Raw genomic sequence first — 21,365 nt, 5'->3', positions numbered from 1 at the left:
ACAACTTTTGATCGAATTTCACTTTGAACACAGTGTTTCTTCACCCTGTTATGAAAGTACCAGAGGGGATAAAGGAGGAGAATATCACTACTTCTGCCTTCTGTCTGTAATCGTATTTCCTCACTGCTGTGTTTCTGAAACAAGCCTGCTGTGTTTCTAACAGATAGACAAACATCTAAGAGAGTCTTAACAGTACTGTACACACCGCACAACATCTACACCAGAGAAACAAAATGCTGAAGTAAGATTCTTGGGGAGTTCTGAGTGTCCACAGGGGATACTAAATTGGATTATAAATCATGTCGGCGGCTTTAAATTGACAAATGAATTGGAATCATCAGTCAAATCCAACCTGAAGTTGAAGGCTTTCTATGTAAACTCCAGCTGGTCATGTGACCTATTGTACTTCTCACTATCCAATTGTTCAATATGATGGATGTTGTTTTGGACTTATATTAGGCTCTGATCTTGTTAAATAAGTCTAAGTACACATTCTCTCCCTCTCTCTCTGGATGGCTGCCTAAAACCTGCAGAAGCCCTGCTACAGTACTGTTACAGCCTGGACTACATTACCACTACCCTATGGGTCCTGGTTATAAGTAGTACACTACCCTATGGGCCCTGGTTATAAGTAGTGCACTACCCTATGGGCCCTGGTTATAAGTAGTGCACTACCCTATGGGCCCTGGTTATAAGTAGTGCACTACCCTATGGGTCCTGGTTATAAGTAGTGCACTACCCTATGGGTCCTGGTTATAAGTAGTGCACTACCCTATGGGTCCTGGTTATAAGTAGTGCACTACCCTATGGGTCCTGGTTATTAGTAGTGCACTACCCTATGGGTCCTGGTTATAAGTAGTGCACTACCCTATGGGTCCTGGTTATAAGTAGTGCACTACCCTATGGGCCCTGGTTATAAGTAGTGCACTACCCTATGGGTCCTGGTTATAAGTAGTGCACTACCCTATGGGTCCTGGTTATAAGTAGTGCACTACCCTATGAGTCCTGGTTATAAGTAGTGCACTACCCTATGGGCCCTGGTTATAAGTAGTGCACTACCCTATGGGTCCTGGTTATAAGTAGTGCACTACCCTATGGGTCCTGGTTATAAGTAGTGCACTATACAGGGAATAGGGTGCCATTTGGGACAGAACCCTGAGGCTGAAATAAGTTACAGACAGCTGTCCTTGAAACAGTTGTAATTCCATTGGCCCTGCTCTCTCTCTCTCTCTCTCTCTCTCTCTCTCTCTCTCTCTCTCTCTCTCTCTCTCTCTCTCTCTCTCTCTCTCTCTCTCTCTCTCTCTCTCTCTCTCTCTCCTCCAATCAAGATTCACTATCTTCACAATGTAGTTTTAGGTTCAGACTACTGTATCTGCACCCTGAGAAAAAAGGGTTCCAAAAGTGTTCTTCGGTTGTCCTCATAGGAGAACCATGTTTGGTTACAGGTAGAAACCTGGTTCCGCAATATAACTATTTTGGGTTCCATATAGAACCTTCTGTATAAAGGGTACTACATGGAACTTTAAAAAATTCTACCTAGAACCAAAAGTGTTCTGCCTGGAACCAAAACGGGTTCTTCAAAGGGTTCTTCTATGGGGACAGCCGAAAAAAACCTTTTAAGGTTCTAGATCCTTTGTTGGTTCTTAATCTTCAATACAGCAATTTTGTTTATGGGCCGTTCTAATGTGACGTTCAGTGTGTGTTTGATATTGAAATACATAGATTGATGTGTTAACATGGGTATCTGTTAACATTAAACAGACCCCTTGTCCCTCGCAGCCTACATGACTCCAGAACGACCCTGCGTTGCCATGACATTCAGATCAATGATTGTTCCAGGCACGTCAGTCACAGTTAAAACACATCAGTCCTGTGGGCCGTGATTCTGTCTGTCTCAGTCTCTGGACAGACGCAAGTGTAAATAAACTGTTTTCAGCATCGAACGAGCAGGAAGAGCAGATTAAATCCATTAACAAACCAGCTGTACGGTAATTCACATTTGGCTCTGTCGCATCTCATTTACCATGATTTTCTCTCTATTAGTTCAGGTGCATTCTGTCTAATGACGAGTCAGAGACACAGCCTGCTGTCTAATGACGAGTCAGAGACACAGCCTGCTGTCTAATGACGAGTCAGAGACACAGCCTGCTGTCTAATGACGAGTCAGAGACACAGCCTGCTGTCTAATGACGAGTCAGAGACACAGCCTGCTGTCTAATGATGAGTCAGAGACACAGCCTGCTGTCTAATGACGAGTCAGAGACACAGCCTGCTGTCTAATGACGAGTCAGAGACACAGCCTGCTGTCTAATGACGAGTCAGAGACACAGCCTGCTGCCTAATGACGAGTCAGAGACACAGCCTACTGTCTAATGATGAGTCAGAGACATAGCCTGCTGTCTAATGACGAGTCAGAGACACAGCCTGCTGTCTAATGACGAGTCAGAGACACAGCCTGCTGTCTAATGACGAGTCAGAGACACAGCCTGCTGCCTAATGATGAGTCAGAGACACAGCCTGCTGCCTAATGATGAGTCAGAGACACAGCCTGCTGTCTAATGATGAGTCAGAGACACAGCCTACTGTCTAATGATGTCAGACACACAGCCTGCTGTCTAATGATGAGTCAGAGACACAGCCTGCTGTCTAATGATGAGTCAGAGACACAGCCTGCTGTCTAATGATGAGTCAGAGACACAGCCTGCTGTCTAATGATGAGTCAGAGAGACATCCTGCTGTCTAATGATGAGTCAGAGACACAGCCTACTGTCTAATGATGTCAGACACACAGCCTGCTGTCTAATGATGAGTCAGAGACACAGCCTGCTGTCTAATGATGAGTCAGAGACACAGCCTGCTGTCTAATGATGAGTCAGAGACACAGCCTGCTGTCTAATGATGAGTCAGAGACACAGCCTGCTGTCTAATGATGAGTCAGAGACACAGCCTACTGTCTAATGATGTCAGACACACAGTCTGCTGTCTAATGATGAGTCAGAGACACAGCCTGCTGTCTAATGATGAGTCAGAGACACAGCCTGCTGTCTAATGATGAGTCAGAGACACAGCTACTGTCTAATGATGAGTCAGAGACTCAGCCTGCTGTCTAATGATGAGTCAGAGACACAGCTTGCTGTCTAATGATGAGTCAGACACACAGCCTACTGTCTAATGATGAGTCAGAGACACAGCCTGCTGCCTAATGATGAGTCAGAGACACAGCCTGCTGCCTAATGATGAGTCAGAGACACAGCCTGCTGTCTAATGATGAGTCAGAGACACAGCCTACTGTCTAATGATGAGTCAGACACACAGCCTGCTGTCTAATGATGAGTCAGAGACACAGCCTGCTGTCTAATGATGAGTCAGAGACACAGCCTGCTGTCTAATGATGAGTCAGAGACACAGCCTACTGTCTAATGATGTCAGACACACAGCCTGCTGTCTAATGATGAGTCAGAGACACAGCCTGCTGTCTAATGATGAGTCAGAGACACAGCCTGCTGTCTAATGATGAGTCAGAGACACAGCCTGCTGTCTAATGATGAGTCAGAGACACAGCCTGCTGTCTAATGATGAGTCAGAGACACAACTACTGTCTAATGATGAGTCAGAGACACAGCCTGCTGTCTAATGATGAGTCAGAGACACAGCTACTGTCTAATGATGAGTCAGAGACATAGCTACTGCTACAGCCTGCTCCACTCCTCTCCGTTCCAACTCTACACCGTGTTTTGTGTTTTAATGGATCTCATTGGAGCATACAACGACCTTTAACCTCTTGATGTCATCAACCAGTCCTTCACCCAGGCAGAACCATGACCTCCCTCTCTTCTCTCTCTGCAGCTGCTGCCCTGGGGAACCTTGTGTCGGACCTGGCTGGACTCGGGTAAGAAAAGGCAGATCAAACCAATCGTCTGTTAGGGCTGATACAGTCCCTGGTGGAGTCCTATTGTAGTCACACTGTGTACAGTCCCTGGTGGAGTCCTATTGCAGTCACACTGTGTACAGTCCCTGTTAGCATCCTATTGTAGTCACACTGTGTACAGTCCCTGTTAGCATCCTATTGTAGCCGCTATAGGAAGATTGCTACAGTCCTTGTTAGCATGCTATTGTTGCCGCTATAGGAAGATTGCTACAGTCCTTGTTAGCATCCTATTGTAGTCGCTATAGGAAGATTGTTACAGTCCTAATGTGGTTTCTGAGAACTCTCCAGACTTCTTCATTGTGAGAACTGATTATTTGCGGAGAACAACTGCAAAAAAGACTACCTGGAATGTGCACAATGTAATTATAGGTAAACAGTAAACCTGTCAGGATGAAACTGGAGAGAGGTTTATGATGTCCTCTAACCTGTCAGAATGACACTGGAGAGAGGTTAATGATGTCCTCTAACCTGTCAGGATGAAACTGGAGAGAGGTTAATGATGTCCTCTAATGTCATGTACTGTCATGTTGTGTCTTGTCTCTGTCCTTTCCCTTCACCCTGTCTCCCTCTGCTGGTCGTTGTTAGGTTACCTTTTCTCCCCCGCTTTCCCCCAGCTGTTCCTTGTCTCCTCTAACTACCCATTCACCCCGTTTCCCACCTGTTCCCTTTTTCCCTCTGATTAGGTCCCTATATCTCTCTCTGTTTCTGTTCCTGTCCTTGTCGGATTCTTGTTTGTTGTGTTTCATGCCTGAACCAGACTGTCGTCATGTTTGCTGTAACCTTGTCTTGTCCTGTCGGAATCTGCCGGTCCGTCTGAGCCTACCTATGTTTGGTAATTAAAGAAGCTCTGTTTAAGTTAATTCGCTTTTGGGTCCTCATTCACGCACCGTAACAGAAGAATCCGACCAAGAATGGACCCAGCGACTTCGGATCCTCTCCACTCAGCCGTCGGGATCCAGGGAGCGATGCTAGGCAGACACGAGCAGGAAGTGTCTGCTGCTCGACATGCCGTTGAGACCCTGGCCACCCAAGTCTCCAACCTCACAGAACAGGTTCACCATCTCCGCCTCGATCCACCGGCCACTTCCAGGGCTTTCGAATCTCCGGAGCCCAGAATCAATAACCCGCTGTGTTACTCTGGGGAGCCCACTGAATGCCGCTCGTTCCTCACCCAGTGTGATATTGTGTTTTCTCTCCAGCCCAACACTTACTCCAGGAGCACTGCTCGTGTCGCCTACGTCATATCTCTCCTTATTGGACGGGCTCGTGAGTGGGGCACGGCAATCTGGGAGGCAAGGGCTGAGTGTACTAACCAGTATCAGGACTTTAAGGAGGAGATGATACGGGTTTTTGATCGATCTGTTTTTGGGGAGGAGGCTTCCAGGGCCCTGTCTTCCCTATGTCAAGGCAATCGATCCATAACAGACTACTCTATTGAGTTTCGCACTCTTGCTGTCTCCAGTGGCTGGAACGAGCCGGCCTTGCTCGCTCGTCTTCTGGAGGGTCTCCGCGCAGAGGTAAAGGATGAGATTCTCTCCCGGGAGGTTCCTTCCAGCGTGGATTCCTTGATTGAACTCGCTATTCGCATTGAGCGACGGGTTGATCTTCGTCACCGAGCTCGTGGAGAGGAGCTCGCGCTCTCCGTCGCTCCCCTCTCCGCATCACTACCATCTTCCTCTGCCGGCTCGGGTGCTGAGCCCATGCAGCTGGGAGGTATCCGCATCTCGACTAAGGAGAGGGAACGGAGAATCACCAACCGCCTCTGTCTCTATTGCGGTTCCGCTGGTCATTTTGTCACTTCATGTCCAGTAAAAGGCCAGAGCTCGTCAGTAAGCGGAGGGCTACTGGTGAGCGCTACTACTCCTGTCTCTCCTTCAAGATCCTGCACTACCTTGTCGGTCCATCTACGCTGGACCGGTTCGTCTGCTTCCTGCAGTGCCTTAATAGACTCTGGGGCGGAGGGCTGTTTTATGGACGAGACCTGGGCTCGGGAACATGACATTCCTCTCAGACAGTTAAAGGAGCCCACGGCCTTGTTCGCCCTGGATGGTAGTCCTCTCCCCAGGATTCAGCGTGAGACGCTACCTTTAACCCTCACTGTTTCTGGTAATCATAGTGAAACCATTTCTTTTTTAATTTTTCGTTCACCTTTTACACCTGTTGTTTTGGGCCATCCCTGGCTAGTTTGTCATAATCCTTCCATTAATTGGTCTAGTAATTCTATCCTCTCCTGGAACGTCTCTTGTCATGTGAAATGTTTAATGTCTGCTATCCCTCCTGTTTCCTCTGTCTCTTCTTCACAGGAGGAGCCTGGTGATTTGACAGGGGTGCCGGAGGAATATCACGATCTGCGCACGGTGTTCAGTCGGTCCAGGGCCACCTCTCTTCCTCCACACCGGTCGTATGATTGTAGTATTGATCTCCTTCCGGGAACCACCCCCCCCCGGGGTAGACTATACTCTCTGTCGGCTCCCGAACGTAAGGCTCTCGAAGATTATTTGTCTGTAGCTCTTGACGCCGGTACCATAGTCCCCTCCTCCTCTCCCGCCGGAGCGGGGTTTTTTTTTGTCAAGAAGAAGGACGGGTCTCTGCGCCCCTGCATAGATTATCGAGGGCTGAATGACATAACAGTGAAGAATCGTTATCCGCTTCCTCTTATGTCTTCAGCCTTCGAGATCCTGCAGGGAGCCAGGTTTTTCACTAAGTTGGACCTTCGTAACGCTTACCATCTCGTGCGCATCAGGGAGGGGGACGAGTGGAAGACGGCGTTTAACACTCCGTTAGGGCACTTTGAATACCGGGTCCTTCCTTTCGGCCTCGCTAACGCTCCAGCTGTCTTTCAGGCATTAGTCAATGATGTCCTGAGAGACATGCTGAACATCTTTGTTTTCGTTTACCTTGACGATATCCTGATTTTTTCACCGTCACTCCAGATTCATGTTCAGCACGTTCGACGTGTCCTCCAGCGCCTTTTAGAGAATTGTCTTTTTGTGAAGGCTGAGAAGTGCACTTTTCATGCCTCCTCCGTCACATTTCTCGGTTCTGTTATTTCCGCTGAAGGCATTAAGATGGATCCCGCTAAGGTCCAAGCTGTCATTGATTGGCCCGTCCCTAAGTCACGCGTCGAGCTGCAGCGCTTTCTCGGCTTCGCGAACTTCTATCGTCATTTCATCCGTAATTTCGGTCAGGTGGCAGCTCCTCTCACAGCCCTTACTTCTGTCAAGACGTGCTTTAAGTGGTCCGTTTCCGCCCAGGGAGCTTTTGATCTCCTCAAGAATCGTTTTACATCCGCTCCTATCCTTGTTACACCTGACGTCTCTAGACAGTTCGTTGTCAAGGTTGACGCGTCAGAGGTGGGCGTGGGAGCCATTCTTTCTCAGCGCTCCCTCTCTGACGACAAGGTCCACCCATGCGCGTATTTTTCTCATCGCCTGTCGCCGTCGGAACTTAACTATGATGTGGGTAACCGCGAACTGCTCGCCATCCGGTTAGCCCTAGGCGAATGGCGACAGTGGTTGGAGGGGGCGACCGTTCCTTTTGTCGTTTGGACTGACCATAGGAACCTTGAGTACATCCGTTCTGCCAAACGACTTAATGCGCGTCAGGCGCGTTGGGCGCTGTTTTTCGCTCGTTTCGAGTTCGTGATTTCTTATCGTCCGGGCTCTAAGAACACCAAGCCTGATGCTTTGTCTCGTCTCTTCAGTTCTTCAGTAGCCTCCACTGACCCCGAGGGGATTCTCCCTGAGGGGCGTGTTGTCGGGTTGACTGTCTGGGGAATTGAGAGGCAGGTAAAACAAGCGCTCACTCACACTCCGTCGCCGCGCGCTTGTCCTAGGAACCTTCTTTTCGTTCCCGTTCCTACTCGTCTGGCCGTTCTTCAGTGGGCTCACTCTGCCAAGTTAGCCGGCCACCCTGGCGTTCGGGGTACGCTTGCTTCCATTCGCCAGCGTTTTTGGTGGCCCACCCGGGAGCATGACACGCGTCGTTTCGTGGCTGCTTGTTCGGTCTGCGCGCAGACTAAGTCCGGTAACTCTCCTCCTGCCGGCCGTCTCAGGCCGCTTCCTATTCCCTCTCGACCGTGGTCTCACATCGCCTTAGATTTTGTCACCGGACTGCCTTCGTCAGCGGGGAAGACTGTTATTCTTACGGTTGTCGATAGGTTCTCTAAGGCGGCTCATTTCATTCCCCTTGCTAAGCTTCCTTCTGCTAAAGAGACGGCACAAATCATCATCGAGAATGTTTTCAGAATTCATGGCCTTCCGTCAGACGTCGTTTTGGACAGAGGTCCGCAATTCACGTCTCAATTTTGGAGGGAGTTTTGCCGTTTGATTGGGGCTTCCGTCAGTCTCTCTTCCGGCTTTCACCCCCAGTCTAACGGTCAAGCAGAACGGGCCAATCAGACTATTGGTCGCATCTTACGCAGTCTTTCTTTTCGCAACCCTGCGTCTTGGTCAGAACAGCTCCCCTGGGCAGAATACGCCCACAACTCGCTTCCTTCGTCTGCGACCGGGCTATCTCCTTTTCAGAGTAGCCTCGGGTACCAGCCTCCGCTGTTCTCATCTCAGTTCGCCGAGTCCAGCGTCCCCTCCGCTCAGGCTTTTGTCCAACGTTGCGAGCGCACCTGGAAGAGGGTCAGGTCTGCACTTTGCCGTTATAGGACGCAGACTGTGAGGGCTGCTAATAAGCGTAGAACTAAGAGTCCTAGATATTGTCGCGGTCAGAGAGTTTGGCTCTCCACTCAGAACCTTCCCCTTAAGACGGCTTCTCGCAAGTTGACCCCGCGGTTCATTGGTCCGTTCCGTATTTCTCGGGTCATTAATCCTGTCGCAGTTCGACTTCTTCTTCCGCGATACCTTCGTCGCGTCCACCCGGTCTTCCATGTCTCCTGCATCAAGCCCGTCCTTCGCGCCCCCGCTCGTCTTCCCCCCCCCCCCCCCATCCTTGTCGAGGGCGCACCCATCTACAGGGTCCGTAGAATTTTGGACATGCGTCCTCGGGGCCGTGGTCACCAGTACCTCGTAGATTGGGAGGGGTACGGTCCTGAGGAGAGGAGTTGGGTTCCCTCTCGGGACGTGCTGGACCGTGCGCTGATCGAGGATTTCCTCCGTTGCCGCCAGGTTTCCTCCTCGAGTGCGCCAGGAGGCGCTCGGTGAGTGGGGGGGTACTGTCATGTACTGTCATGTTGTGTCTTGTCTCTGTCCTTTCCCTTCACCCTGTCTCCCTCTGCTGGTCGTTGTTAGGTTACCTTTTCTCCCCCGCTTTCCCCCAGCTGTTCCTTGTCTCCTCTAACTACCCATTCACCCCGTTTCCCACCTGTTCCCTTTTTCCCTCTGATTAGGTCCCTATATCTCTCTCTGTTTCTGTTCCTGTCCTTGTCGGATTCTTGTTTGTTGTGTTTCATGCCTGAACCAGACTGTCGTCATGTTTGCTGTAACCTTGTCTTGTCCTGTCGGAATCTGCCGGTCCGTCTGAGCCTACCTATGTTTGGTAATTAAAGAAGCTCTGTTTAAGTTAATTCGCTTTTGGGTCCTCATTCACGCACCGTAACATCTAACCTGTCAGGATGAAACTGGAGAGAGGTTTATGATGTCCTCTAACCTGTCAGGATGAAACTGGAGAGAGGTTAATGATGTCCTCTAACCTGTCAGGGTGAAACTGGAGAGAGGTTAATGATGTCCTCTAACCTGTCAGGATTAAACTGGAGAGAGGTTAATGATGTCCTCTAACCTGTCAGAATGAAACTGGAGAGAGGTTAATGATGTCCTCTAACCTGTCAGGATTAAACTAGAGAGAGGTTAATGATGTCCTCTAACCTGTCAGAATGAAACTGGAGAGAGGTTAATGATGTCCTCTAACCTGTCAGGGTGAAACTGGAGAGAGGTTAATGATGTCCTCTAACCTGTCAGGATGAAACTGGAGAGAGGTTAATGATGTCCTCTAACCTGTCAGGATGAAACTGGAGAGAGGTTAATGATGTCCTCTAACCTGTCAGGATGAAACTGGAGAGAGGTTAAGAGAGGCATGTAATTTCCATCATAGGTACACTTCAACTATGACAGACAAAATGAGAAAAAATAATCCAGAAAATCACATTGTAGGATTTTTAATGAATTGATTTGCAAATTATGGTGGAAAATAAGTATTTGGTCAATAACAAAAGTTTATCTCAATACTTTGTTATATACCCTTTGTTGGTGCTCCCTCTGCTGTTTCCTGAGGTCCACGATCATCTCCTTTGTTTTGTTGACGTTGAGTGAGAGGTTGTTTTCCTGACACATACTCCGAGTGCCCTCACCACTTCCCTATAGGCTGTCTTGTCGTTGTTGGTGATCAAGCCCACTACTGTTGTGTCGTCTGCAAACTTGATGATCGAGTTGGAGGTGTGCATGGCCACGCAGTCATGGGTGAACAGGGAGTACAGGAGGGGGCTGAGCACGCACCCTTGTGGGATCAGTGGAGATGTTGTTTCCTACCTTCACCACCTGGGGGTGGCCCGTCAGGAAGTCCATGACCCGTCAGGAAGTCCAAGATTGCACAGGGCGAGGTTGAGACCCAGGGCCTCAAGCTTAATGCTGAACTTGAGGGTACTATGTTGTCTTACATAGGTGTTCCTCTTGTCCAAATGGGATAGGGCAGTGTGCAGTGTGATGGCAATTGCATCGTCTGAGGACCTATTGGGGCGGTATGCAAATTGCAGTGGGTCTAGGGTGATAGGTAAGGTGGAAGTGATATGATCCTTGACTAGTCTCTCAAAACACTTCATAATGACAGAAGTGAGTGCTACGGGGTGATAGTCATTTAGTTCAGTTATCTTTTCCTTCTTGGGTTCAGGAACAATGGCGGCCCTCTTGAAGCATGTGGGGACAGCAGACTGAGATAGTGAGAAATGTAATATGTCCGTAAACACACCAGCCAGCTGTGTCTGCGCATGCTCTGACGACACGGCTAGGGATGCCGTCTGGGCCGGCAGCCTTGCGAGGGTTAACCCGTTTGAATGTCTTACTCACGCCGGCCATGGAGAAGGAGGTGGGGGTGGTGCAGTCCTTGGTAGTGGGCCACGTCGGTGGCACTGTATTATCCTCAAAGCGGGCGAAGAAGGTGTTCAGTTTGTTACATAACACAGCAACCACATAACACAGCAACCACATAACGCAGTAACTACATAACACAGCAACTACACAAGACAGCAACCACATAACACAGCAACTACATAACACAGCAACTACATAACACAGCAATTACATAACACAGCAACTACATAACACAGCAACCACATAACACAGCAACTACACAACACAGCAACTACATAACACAGCAACTACATAACACAGCAACCACATAACACAGCAACTACACAACACAGCAACCACACAACACAGCAACCACACAACACAGTCGTAGTACATAACACAGCAACTACATAACACAACAACCACATAACACAGCAACCACATAACACAGCAACCACATAACACAGCAACTACATAACACAGCAACTACACAACACATCAACCACATAACACAGCAACTACATAACACCGTCGTAGTACATAACACAGCAACCACATAACACAGCAACTACATAACACAGCAACCACATAACACAGCAACTACATAACACAGCAACCACATAACACAGCAACCACATAACACAGCAACTACATAACACAGCAACAACATAACACAGCGACCACATAACACAACACAGCTGTTGTCATAGCTTCAGGGGGAAGATGAACAGGGACTCTGTTGTCATAGGTTCGGGGGGAGATGAACAGGGACTCTGTTGTCATAGCTTCAGGGGGAAGATGGACAGGGACTCTGTTGTCATAGCTTCAGGGGGGAGATGGACAGGGACTCTGTTGTCATAGCTTCAGGGGGAGATGAACAGGGACTCTGTTGTCATAGCTTCAGGGGGGGAAGATGAACAGGGACTCTGTTGTCATAGCTTCAGGGGGGAGATGAACAGGGACTCTGTTGTCATAGCTTCAGGGGGAAGATGGACAGGGACCCTGTTGTCATAGCTTCAGGGGGAAGATGGACAGGGACTCTGTTGTCATAGCTTCAGGGGGAGATGAACAGGGACTCTGTTGTCATAGCTTCAGGGGGTGATGAACAGGGACTCTGTTGTCATAGTTTCAGGGGGAAGATGGACAGGGACCCTGTTGTCATAGCTTCAGGGGGAAGATGGACAGGGACCCTGTTGTCATAGCTTCAGGGGGGGGAGATGGACAGGGACCCTGTTGTCATAGCTTCAGGGGGAGATGAACAGGGACTCTGTTGTCATAGCTTCAGGGGGAGATGGACAGGGACTATGTTGTCATAGCTTCAGGGGGAAGATAGACAGGGACTCTGTTGTCATAGCTTCAGGGGGGAAGCTCATTCCACCATCGGAGGGCATATCTTCAGGGGGAAGCTCATTCCACCATCGGAGGACATATCTTCAGGGGGAAGCTCATTCCACCATCTGTTGTCATATCTTCAGGGGGAAGCTCATTCCACCATCGGAGGGCATATCTTCAGGGGGAAGCTCATTCCACCATCGGAGGGCATATCTTCAGGGGGAAGCTCATTCCACCATCGGAGGACATATCTTCAGGGGGAAGCTCATTCCACCATCGGAGGACATATCTTCAGGGGGAAGCTCATTCCACCATCGGAGGGCATATCTTCAGGGGGAAGCTCATTCCACCATCGGAGGACATATCTTCAGGGGGAAGCTCATTCCACCATCGGAGGGCATATCTTCAGGGGGAAGCTCATTCCACCATCGGAGGGCATATCTTCAGGGGGAAGCTCATTCCACCATCGGAGGGCATATCTTCAGGGGGAAGCTCATTCCACCATCGGAGGACATATCTTCAGGGGGAAGCTCATTCCACCATCGGAGGGCATAGCTTCAGGGGGAAGCTCATTCCACCATCGGAGGGCATATCTTCAGGGGGAAGCTCATTCCACCATCGGAGGGCATATCTTCAGGGGAAGCTCATTCCACCATCTGTTGTCATATCTTCAGGAGGAAGCTCATTCCACCATCGGAGGGCATATCTTCAGGGGAAGCTCATTCCACCATCTGTTGTTATATCTTCAGGGGGAAGCTCATTCCACCATCGGAGGACATATCTTCAGGGGGAAGCTCATTCCACCATCGGAGGGCATATCTTCAGGGGGAAGCTCATTCCACCATCGGAGGGCATATCTTCAGGGGAAGCTCATTCCACCATCGGAGGACATATCTTCAGGGGGAAGCTCATTCCACCATCGGAGGACATATCTTCAGGGGGAAGCTCATTCCACCATCGGAGGGCATATCTTCAGGGGGAAGCTCATTCCACCATCGGAGGGCATATCTTCAGGGGGAAGCTCATTCCACCATCGGAGGACATATCTTCAGGGGGAAGCTCATTCCACCATCGGAGGGCATATCTTCAGGGGGGAAGCTCATTCCACCATCGGAGGGCATATCTTCAGGGGGAAGCTCATTCCACCATCGGAGGGCATATCTTCAGGGGGAAGCTCATTCCACCATCGGAGGGCATATCTTCAGGGGGAAGCTCATTCCACCATCGGAGGGCATATCTTCAGGGGGAAGCTCATTCCACCATCGGAGGACATATCTTCAGGGGGAAGCTCATTCCACCATCGGAGGACATATCTTCAGGGGGAAGCTCATTCCACCATCGGAGGACATATCTTCAGGGGGAAGCTCATTCCACCATCGGAGGGCATATCTTCAGGGGGAAGCTCATTCCACCATCGGAGGGCATATCTTCAGGGGGAAGCTCATTCCACCATCGGAGGGCATATCTTCAGGGGGAAGCTCATTCCACCATCGGAGGACATATCTTCAGGGGGAAGCTCATTCCACCATCGGAGGACATATCTTCAGGGGGAAGCTCATTCCACCATCGGAGGGCATATCTTCAGGGGGAAGCTCATTCCATCATCGGAGGGCATATCTTCAGGGGGAAGCTCATTCCACCATCGGAGGGCATATCTTCAGGGGGAAGCTCATTCCACCATCGGAGGGCATATCTTCAGGGGGAAGCTCATTCCACCATCGGAGGACATATCTTCAGGGGGAAGCTCATTCCACCATCGGAGGACATATCTTCAGGGGGAAGCTCATTCCACCATCGGAGGGCATATCTTCAGGGGGAAGCTCATTCCATCATCGGAGGGCATATCTTCAGGGGGAAGCTCATTCCACCATCGGAGGGCATATCTTCAGGGGGAAGCTCATTCCACCATCGGAGGGCATATCTTCAGGGGGAAGCTCATTCCATCATCGGAGGGCATATCTTCAGGGGGAAGCTCATTCCACCATCGGAGGACATATCTTCAGGGGGGAAGCTCATTCCACCATCGGAGGACATATCTTCAGGGGGAAGCTCATTCCACCATCGGAGGACATATCTTCAGGGGGAAGCTCATTCCACCATCGGAGGGCCAGGACCGAGAAGGGCTGGTGTTGAATAACAGCATGTATTTTGATTAATGATGATTTAAAACATTTTTCCCCCATTTTTTTATGATTCTATGCACAGACGTCTGTGACAGAAGGTTTTCTGCCGTGCATATTTACTGGTTGAATTTAATATTTCCATATTTCGTATTATGGTAATTTCGTATTACCATAGTATATCACTCCAGCAATGAATGGGATCTTTCCTCTGGTGATCCCTTAAAGCTCAGGACTTGTATTCATAAATCTCAGAGTGCTGATCTAGGATCAGTGTTTTTTAGCTCATAAAGAAGGGCGCAGCTGAACCTGAACCAGAACTCTTATTCTGAGAAACTTTTTTGAATCAAATCAAGTTTATTCGTCACATGCCCAGGTTTTTACAGCTGGTGTAATAGAGACAGTGTAATGCTTTACTTGCCACTGTTCCTCAACCGTACAGAATAATGTCAAGTTTACAGCAGGTGTAATAGAGACAGTATAATGCTTTACCTCCCTCTGTTCCTCAACCGTACAGAATAATGTCAAGTTTACAGCAGGTGTAATAGAGACAGTATAATGCTTTACCTGTCTCTGTTCCTCAACCGTACAGAATAATGTCAAGTTTACAGCTGGTGTAATAGAGACAGTATAATGCTTTACCTCCCTCTGTTCCTCAACCGTACAGAATAATGTCAAGTTTACAGCAGGTGTAATAGAGACAGTGTAATTACCTGTCTCTGTTCCTCAACCGTACAGAATAATGTCAAGTTTACAGCAGGTGTAATAGAGACAGTATAATGCTTTACCTCCCTCTGTTCCTCAACCGTACAGAATAATGTCAAGTTTACAGCAGGTGTAATAGAGACAGTGTAATTACCTGTCTCTGTTCCTCAACCGTACAGAATAATGTCAAGTTTACAGCAGGTGTAATAGAGACAGTGTAATGCTTTACCTGTCTCTGTTCCTCAACCGTACAGAATAATGTCAAGTTTACAGCAGGTGTAATAGAGACAGTGTAATGCTTTACCTCCCTCTGTTCCTCAACCGTACAGAATAATGTCAAGTTTACAGCAGGTGTAATAGAGACAGTATAATGCTTTACCTGTCTCTGTTCCTCAACCGTACAGAATAATGTCAATTTTACAGCAGGTGTAATAGAGACAGTATAATGCTTTACCTGTCTCTGTTCCTCAACCGTACAGAATAATGTCAAGTTTACAGCAGGTGTAATAGAGACAGTGTAATTACCTGTCTCTGTTCCTCAACCGTACAGAATAATGTCAAGTTTACAGCAGGTGTAATAGAGACAGTATAATGCTTTACCTCCCTCTGTTCCTCAACCGTACAGAATAATGTCAAGTTTACAGCTGGTGTAATAGAGACAGTGTAATGCTTTACCTCCCTCTGTTCCTCAACCGTACAGAATAATGTCAAGTTTACAGCAGGTGTAATAGAGACAGTGTAATTACCTGTCTCTGTTCCTCAACCGTACAGAATAATGTCAAGTTTACAGCAGGTGTAATAGAGACAGTATAATGCTTTACCTCCCTCTGTTCCTCAACCGTACAGAATAATGTCAAGTTTACAGCTGGTGTAATAGAGACAGTGTAATGCTTTACCTCCTTCTGTTCCTCAACCGTACAGAATAATGTCAAGTTTACAGCTGGTGTAATAGAGACAGTATAATGCTTTACCTCCTCAACCGTACAGAATAATGTCAAGTTTACAGCAGGTGTAATAGAGACAGTGTAATGCTTTACCTCCCTCTGTTCCTCAACCGTACAGAATAATGTTAAGTTTACAGCAGGTGTAATAGAGACAGTATAATGCTTTACCTGTCTCTGTTCCTCAACCGTACAGAATAATGTCAAGTTTACAGCAGGTGTAATAGAGACAGTATAATGCTTTACCTGTCTCTGTTCCTCAACCGTACAGAATAATGTCAAGTTTACAGCTGGTGTAATAGAGACAGTATAATGCTTTACCTGTCTCTGTTCCTCAACCGTACAGAATAATGTCAAGTTTACAGCAGGTGTAATAGAGACAGTGTAATTACCTGTCTCTGTTCCTCAACCGTACAGAATAATGTCAAGTTTACAGCAGGTGTAATAGAGACAGTGTAATGCTTTACCTCCCTCTGTTCCTCAACCGTACAGAATAATGTCAAGTTTACAGCAGGTGTAATAGAGACAGTGTAATGCTTTACCTCCCTCTGTTCCTCAACCGTACAGAATAATGTCAAGTTTACAGCTGGTGTAATAGAGACAGTGTAATGCTTTACCTCCCTCTGTTCCTCAACCGTACAGAATAATGTCAAGTTTACAGCAGGTGTAATAGAGACAGTGTAATGCTTTACCTCCCTCTGTTCCTCAACCGTACAGAATAATGTCAAGTTTACAGCAGGTGTAATAGAGACAGTATAATGCTTTACCTCCCTCTGTTCCTCAACCATACAGAATAATGTCAAGTTTACAGCTGGTGTAATAGAGACAGTGTAATGCTTTACCTCCCTCTGTTCCTCAACCGTACAGAATAATGTCAAGTTTACAGCTGGTGTAATAGAGACAGTGTAATGCTTTACCTCCCTCTGTTCCTCAACCGTACAGAATAATGTCAAGTTTACAGCTGGTGTAATAGAGACAGTATAATGCTTTACCTGCCTCTGTTCCTCAACCGTACAGAATAATGTCAAGTAGCAAAGTTCATCCTTTCCGAATAAGTAGACAAATAATAAATAAGTAAAGAGCACAACAATTGGACCCAATATGGGCCAGAGTTTGAGAGCTGTCGATAACGTGGTTCTCCCGTGGGCAGATTCTGCGTGTTGAGAGCTGTCGATAACGTGGTTCTGCCGTGGGCAGATTCTGCGTGTTGACAGAGGGGGGGGGGGTTCATCACTGGTTATTTGGACGTATCAGAAACTGGGAGAAGACGGTGCTTAAACTTCTTCGCCTCGTGTTTGCTGCGTGTCCCCACGCGGATCAGAAGGGGCTGGGGGGGTTGGCTGAGGGTAAGGGTAGAGACTTTGTTTTTTTCTGGAACTCTCAATTTCTAACACGTACAGTATGAACACAGAAGTTAATCGTGCAGCTGATCACATTACTTCTGGTTTTACGTCAACAGAGATAGTACAGAGATAATACATTGATGTATGTCACCAAACCTTTTTCTAGTGTGTTTCTAGTATGTAACCATGGTATTTTCCTGTGTTAGCCTTGCAGGTTACGTGGAAGCCCTGGCCTGTCGTTGTGGGTTGGTGGGCCCTGATCTGAACCCCAAACAGGCTGACATGTGGCAGACCAGGGTTAGCACCCACAGTGTGAGTCTCTGTCGTATCTCTGAGAGGACATACTGTCTGTCTGTCTGTCTGTCTGTCTGTCTGTCTGTCTGTCTGCCTGTCTCTCTGTCTCTGTCTCTGTCTCTCTCTCTCTCTCTCTCTCGCTCTCTGTCTCCCCCTCCCTCCCTCCCTCCCTCCCTCCCTCCCTCCCTCCCTCCCTCCCTCCCTCCCTCCCTCCCTCCCTCCCTCCCTCCCTCTCTGTCTCTCTCTCTCTCTCTCTCCCTCTCTCTCTCTCTCTCTCTCTCTCTCTCTCTCTCTCTCTCCCTCTCTCTCTCTCCCTCTCTCTCTCTCCCTCTCTCTCTCTCTCTCTCTCTCTCTCTCTCCCTCTCTCTCTCTCTCTCTCTCTCTCTCTCTCTCTCTCTCCCTCTCCCTCTCTCTCTCCCTCTCCCTCTCCCTCTCCCTCTCTCTCCCTCTCTCTCTCTCCCTCTCTCTCTCTCTCTCTCTCTCTCTCTCTCTCTCTCTCTCTCTCTCTCTCTCTCTCTCTCCCTCTCTCTCTCCCTCTCTCTCTCTCTCTCTCTCTCTCTCTCTCTCTCTCTCTCCCTCTCTCTCTCTCTCTCTCTCTCCCTCTCTCTCTCTCTCTCTCTCTCTCTCTCTCTCTCTCTCTCTCTCTGTCAGTCCTCTCTGTGTTGCTTAGTGGATCTGGTTGAATAGAGCCCTAAATCAGTCAGAATACATCCTACAGAATATGCTTTTGGTTGTGCAGCCATTTCGCTGAAGACAGTATTTTTATGTGAATCCAGCAGTCAGGCTAATAAAAAATAAACGTTCCTTCACAGAGTTTATTGGCCAAGAGTTGTGTGTAGGTTACGTACTGGTAGCACTGCAGTATTAGTGTTAATACTAGTGTTAGTATTAGTATTAGTGTTAGTATTAGTGTTAGTATTAGTATTAGTGGTAGTATTAGTATTAGTATTAGTATTAGTATTAGTATTAGTATTAGTGTTAGTAGTAGTGTTAGTATTAGTATTAGTGTTAGTATTAGTATTAGTGGTAGTGTTAGTATCAGTGTTAGTATAGTGTTAGTATTAGTATTAGTGTTGGTGTTAGTATTAGTATTAGTATTAGTGTTAGTGTTAGTATTAGTGTTAGTATAGTATTAGTATTCGTTTAGTATTAGTATAGTATTAGTATTAGTACTAGGCATCAGAGTAGTAATGGAACGTTGTTTCTTGTTTCGTTTTGTCTTCAGGGTAAAGCCATCGGCGTTGCCATCGGCTGCATCTTAGGGATGTTCCCGCTACTCTTCTTCAAAGATGAGACGAAGAAGAAAGCAGCGGAAAGGGAGGGTAAAGATGGATCACTAACCTCCATCTCCACTGGCAGCAGCAGCAGCAGCAATTGAGACAACTTGACAGAAAGACTCACCTTCTCGGGAAGAGAGAGAGAGAGAACTTATCGTTGGACTACCTGCTACTTCACAACCTAACTACTGCATAATGAATAACCTCAATCAAGCGTGACTACTGATGTCAATTGTTGATGTCAACGTCTTAAATAGGTCCTACTGCAACGTTCAGAAAGCAGTATGAGGAAAAACAACAACGATGATAAATACAAGTGGACCACTTCTTCCAACCACGTTTCCTGCTGCTTCTTTGGGTTGGGGGGGGTTTTGTTTTGTTTTTTGAGTTTGGTGCAACTTTTCCTTTTTTTAAGTTTGGTGTAAATCAGTTAGAGGTGGTCAGGATGGATTTCTGGTGGACTACACTCAATTCAGTTCAATTGAACTTTAATATCTCTCAACGGGGGGGATATTCCTGCAACATCTGGTGTAAGTAATCAACATGCTGTGTGGCTGTTGTCTCTTTAGATTAAAGGACCGTGTGAGGAGAGGACAAGGCCAGCTGCTATAGCTAGATAACACATTTACAGAAACTATTCAGTCTTCTGTATACTGAGGTTGGACCTTTCCTACTGGATTTCATTGGGGCGGCAGGTAGCCTAGTGGTTAGAGTGTAGGGGCGGCAGGTAGTCTAGTGGTTAGAGTGTAGGGACGGCAGGTAGCCTAGTGGTTAGAGTGTAGGGACGGCAGGTAGCCTAGTGGTTAGAGTGTAGGGGCGGCAGGTAGCCTAGTGGTTAGAGTGTAGGGGCGGCAGGTACCCTAGTGGTTAGAGCGTTGGATTAATAAACGAAAGGTTGCAAGATCAAATCCCCGAGCTGACAAGGTAAAAATCTGTCGTTCTGCCCCTGAACAAGGCAGTTAAACCCCACTGTTCCTAGGCCGTCATTGAAAATAAGAATTTGTTCTTAACTGCCTTGCCTAGTAAAATAAAATAAAAAATACAATTCCACCTGACATTCCACTAGCGCTGCACTACAGAGCTGAAATATGACACGCTTCTTCTAACGCTGACTTCAAGTCACCCACAAATCATTCTGTGGTGTTTGAGAGTTTCCATCTCTTTGTTTAGGAGGATTTGGTGTTTGAGAGTTTCCATCTCTTTGTTTAGGAGGATTTGGTGTTTGAGAGTTTCCATCTCTTTGTTTTGGAGGATTTGGTGTTTGAGAGTTTCCATCTCTTTGTTTTGGAGGATTTGGTGTTTGAGAGTTTCCATCTCTTTGTTTTGGAGGATTTGGTGTTTGAGAGTTTCCATCTCTTTGTTTAGGAGGATTTGGTGTTTGAGAGTTTCCATCTCTTTGTTTTGGAGGATTTGGTGTTTGAGAGAATCCATCTCTTTGTTTTGGAGGATTTGGTGTTTGAGAGTTTCCATCTATTTGTTTAGGAGGATTTGGTGTTTGAGAGAATCCATCTCTTTGTTTTGGAGGATTTGGTGTTTGAGAGTTTCCATCTCTTTGTTTAGGAGGATTTGGTGTTTGAGAGTTTCCATCTCTTTGTTTAGGAGGATTTAGTGTTTGAGAGTTTCCATCTCTTTGTTTAGGAGGATTTAGTGTTTGAGAGAATCCATCTCTTTGTTTTGGAGGATTTGGTGTTTGAGAGAATCCATCTCTTTGTTTTGGAGGATTTGGTGTTTGAGAGTTTCCATCTCTTTGTTTAGGAGGATTTGGTGTTTGAGAGTTTCCATCTATTTGTTTAGGAGGATTTGGTGTTTGAGAGAATCCATCTCTTTGTTTTGGAGGATTTGGTGTTTGAGAGTTTCCATCTATTTGTTTAGGAGGATTTGGTGTTTGAGAGAATCCATCTCTTTGTTTTGGAGGATTTGGTGTTTGAGAGTTTCCATCTATTTGTTTAGGAGGATTTGGTGTTTGAGAGAATCCATCTCTTTGTTTTGGAGGATTTGGTGTTTGAGAGTTTCCATCTCTTTGTTTAGGAGGATTTGGTGTTTGAGAGTTTCCATCTCTTTGTTTAGGAGGATTTGGTGTTTGATAGTTTCCATCTATTTGTTTAGGAGGATTTGGTGTTTGAGAGAATCCATCTCTTTGTTTTGGAGGATTTGGTGTTTGAGAGTTTCCATCTCTTTGTTTAGGAGGATTTGGTGTTTGAGAGAATCCATCTCTTTGTTTTGGAGGATTTGGTGTTTGAGAGTTTCCATCTCTTTGTTTAGGAGGATTTGGTGTTTGAGAGTTTCCATCTCTTTGTTTAGGAGGATTTGGTGTTTGAGAGTTTCCATCTATTTGTTTAGGAGGATTTGGTGTTTGAGAGTTTCCATCTCTTTGTTTAGGAGGATTTAGTGTTTGAGAGTTTCCATCTTTTTGTT

General features: G+C 47.1%; 1 protein-coding gene across 1 annotated transcript in view; it reads left to right on the top strand.

The window, feature by feature from the left end:
• Positions 1-19,152, top strand: part of LOC139395673 (transmembrane protein 65-like) — a 64,071-nt gene extending 44,919 nt beyond the window's left edge. The window contains exons 6-8 of the mRNA XM_071143000.1: positions 3,847-3,889; positions 17,586-17,691; positions 18,899-19,152. Coding sequence (XP_070999101.1) covers positions 3,847-3,889; positions 17,586-17,691; positions 18,899-19,051 — 302 coding nt within the window. The 3' untranslated portion in view covers positions 19,052-19,152. The remainder of the gene's footprint in view (positions 1-3,846; positions 3,890-17,585; positions 17,692-18,898) is intronic.
• The last annotated feature ends 2,213 nt before the right edge of the window (positions 19,153-21,365 follow it).

This window comes from Oncorhynchus clarkii, unplaced genomic scaffold (genome assembly GCF_045791955.1).
Source record: "Oncorhynchus clarkii lewisi isolate Uvic-CL-2024 unplaced genomic scaffold, UVic_Ocla_1.0 unplaced_contig_10937_pilon_pilon, whole genome shotgun sequence".
Lineage (NCBI taxonomy): Eukaryota > Metazoa > Chordata > Actinopteri > Salmoniformes > Salmonidae > Oncorhynchus > Oncorhynchus clarkii.
This window is presented reverse-complemented; position numbering and strand designations above follow the sequence as displayed.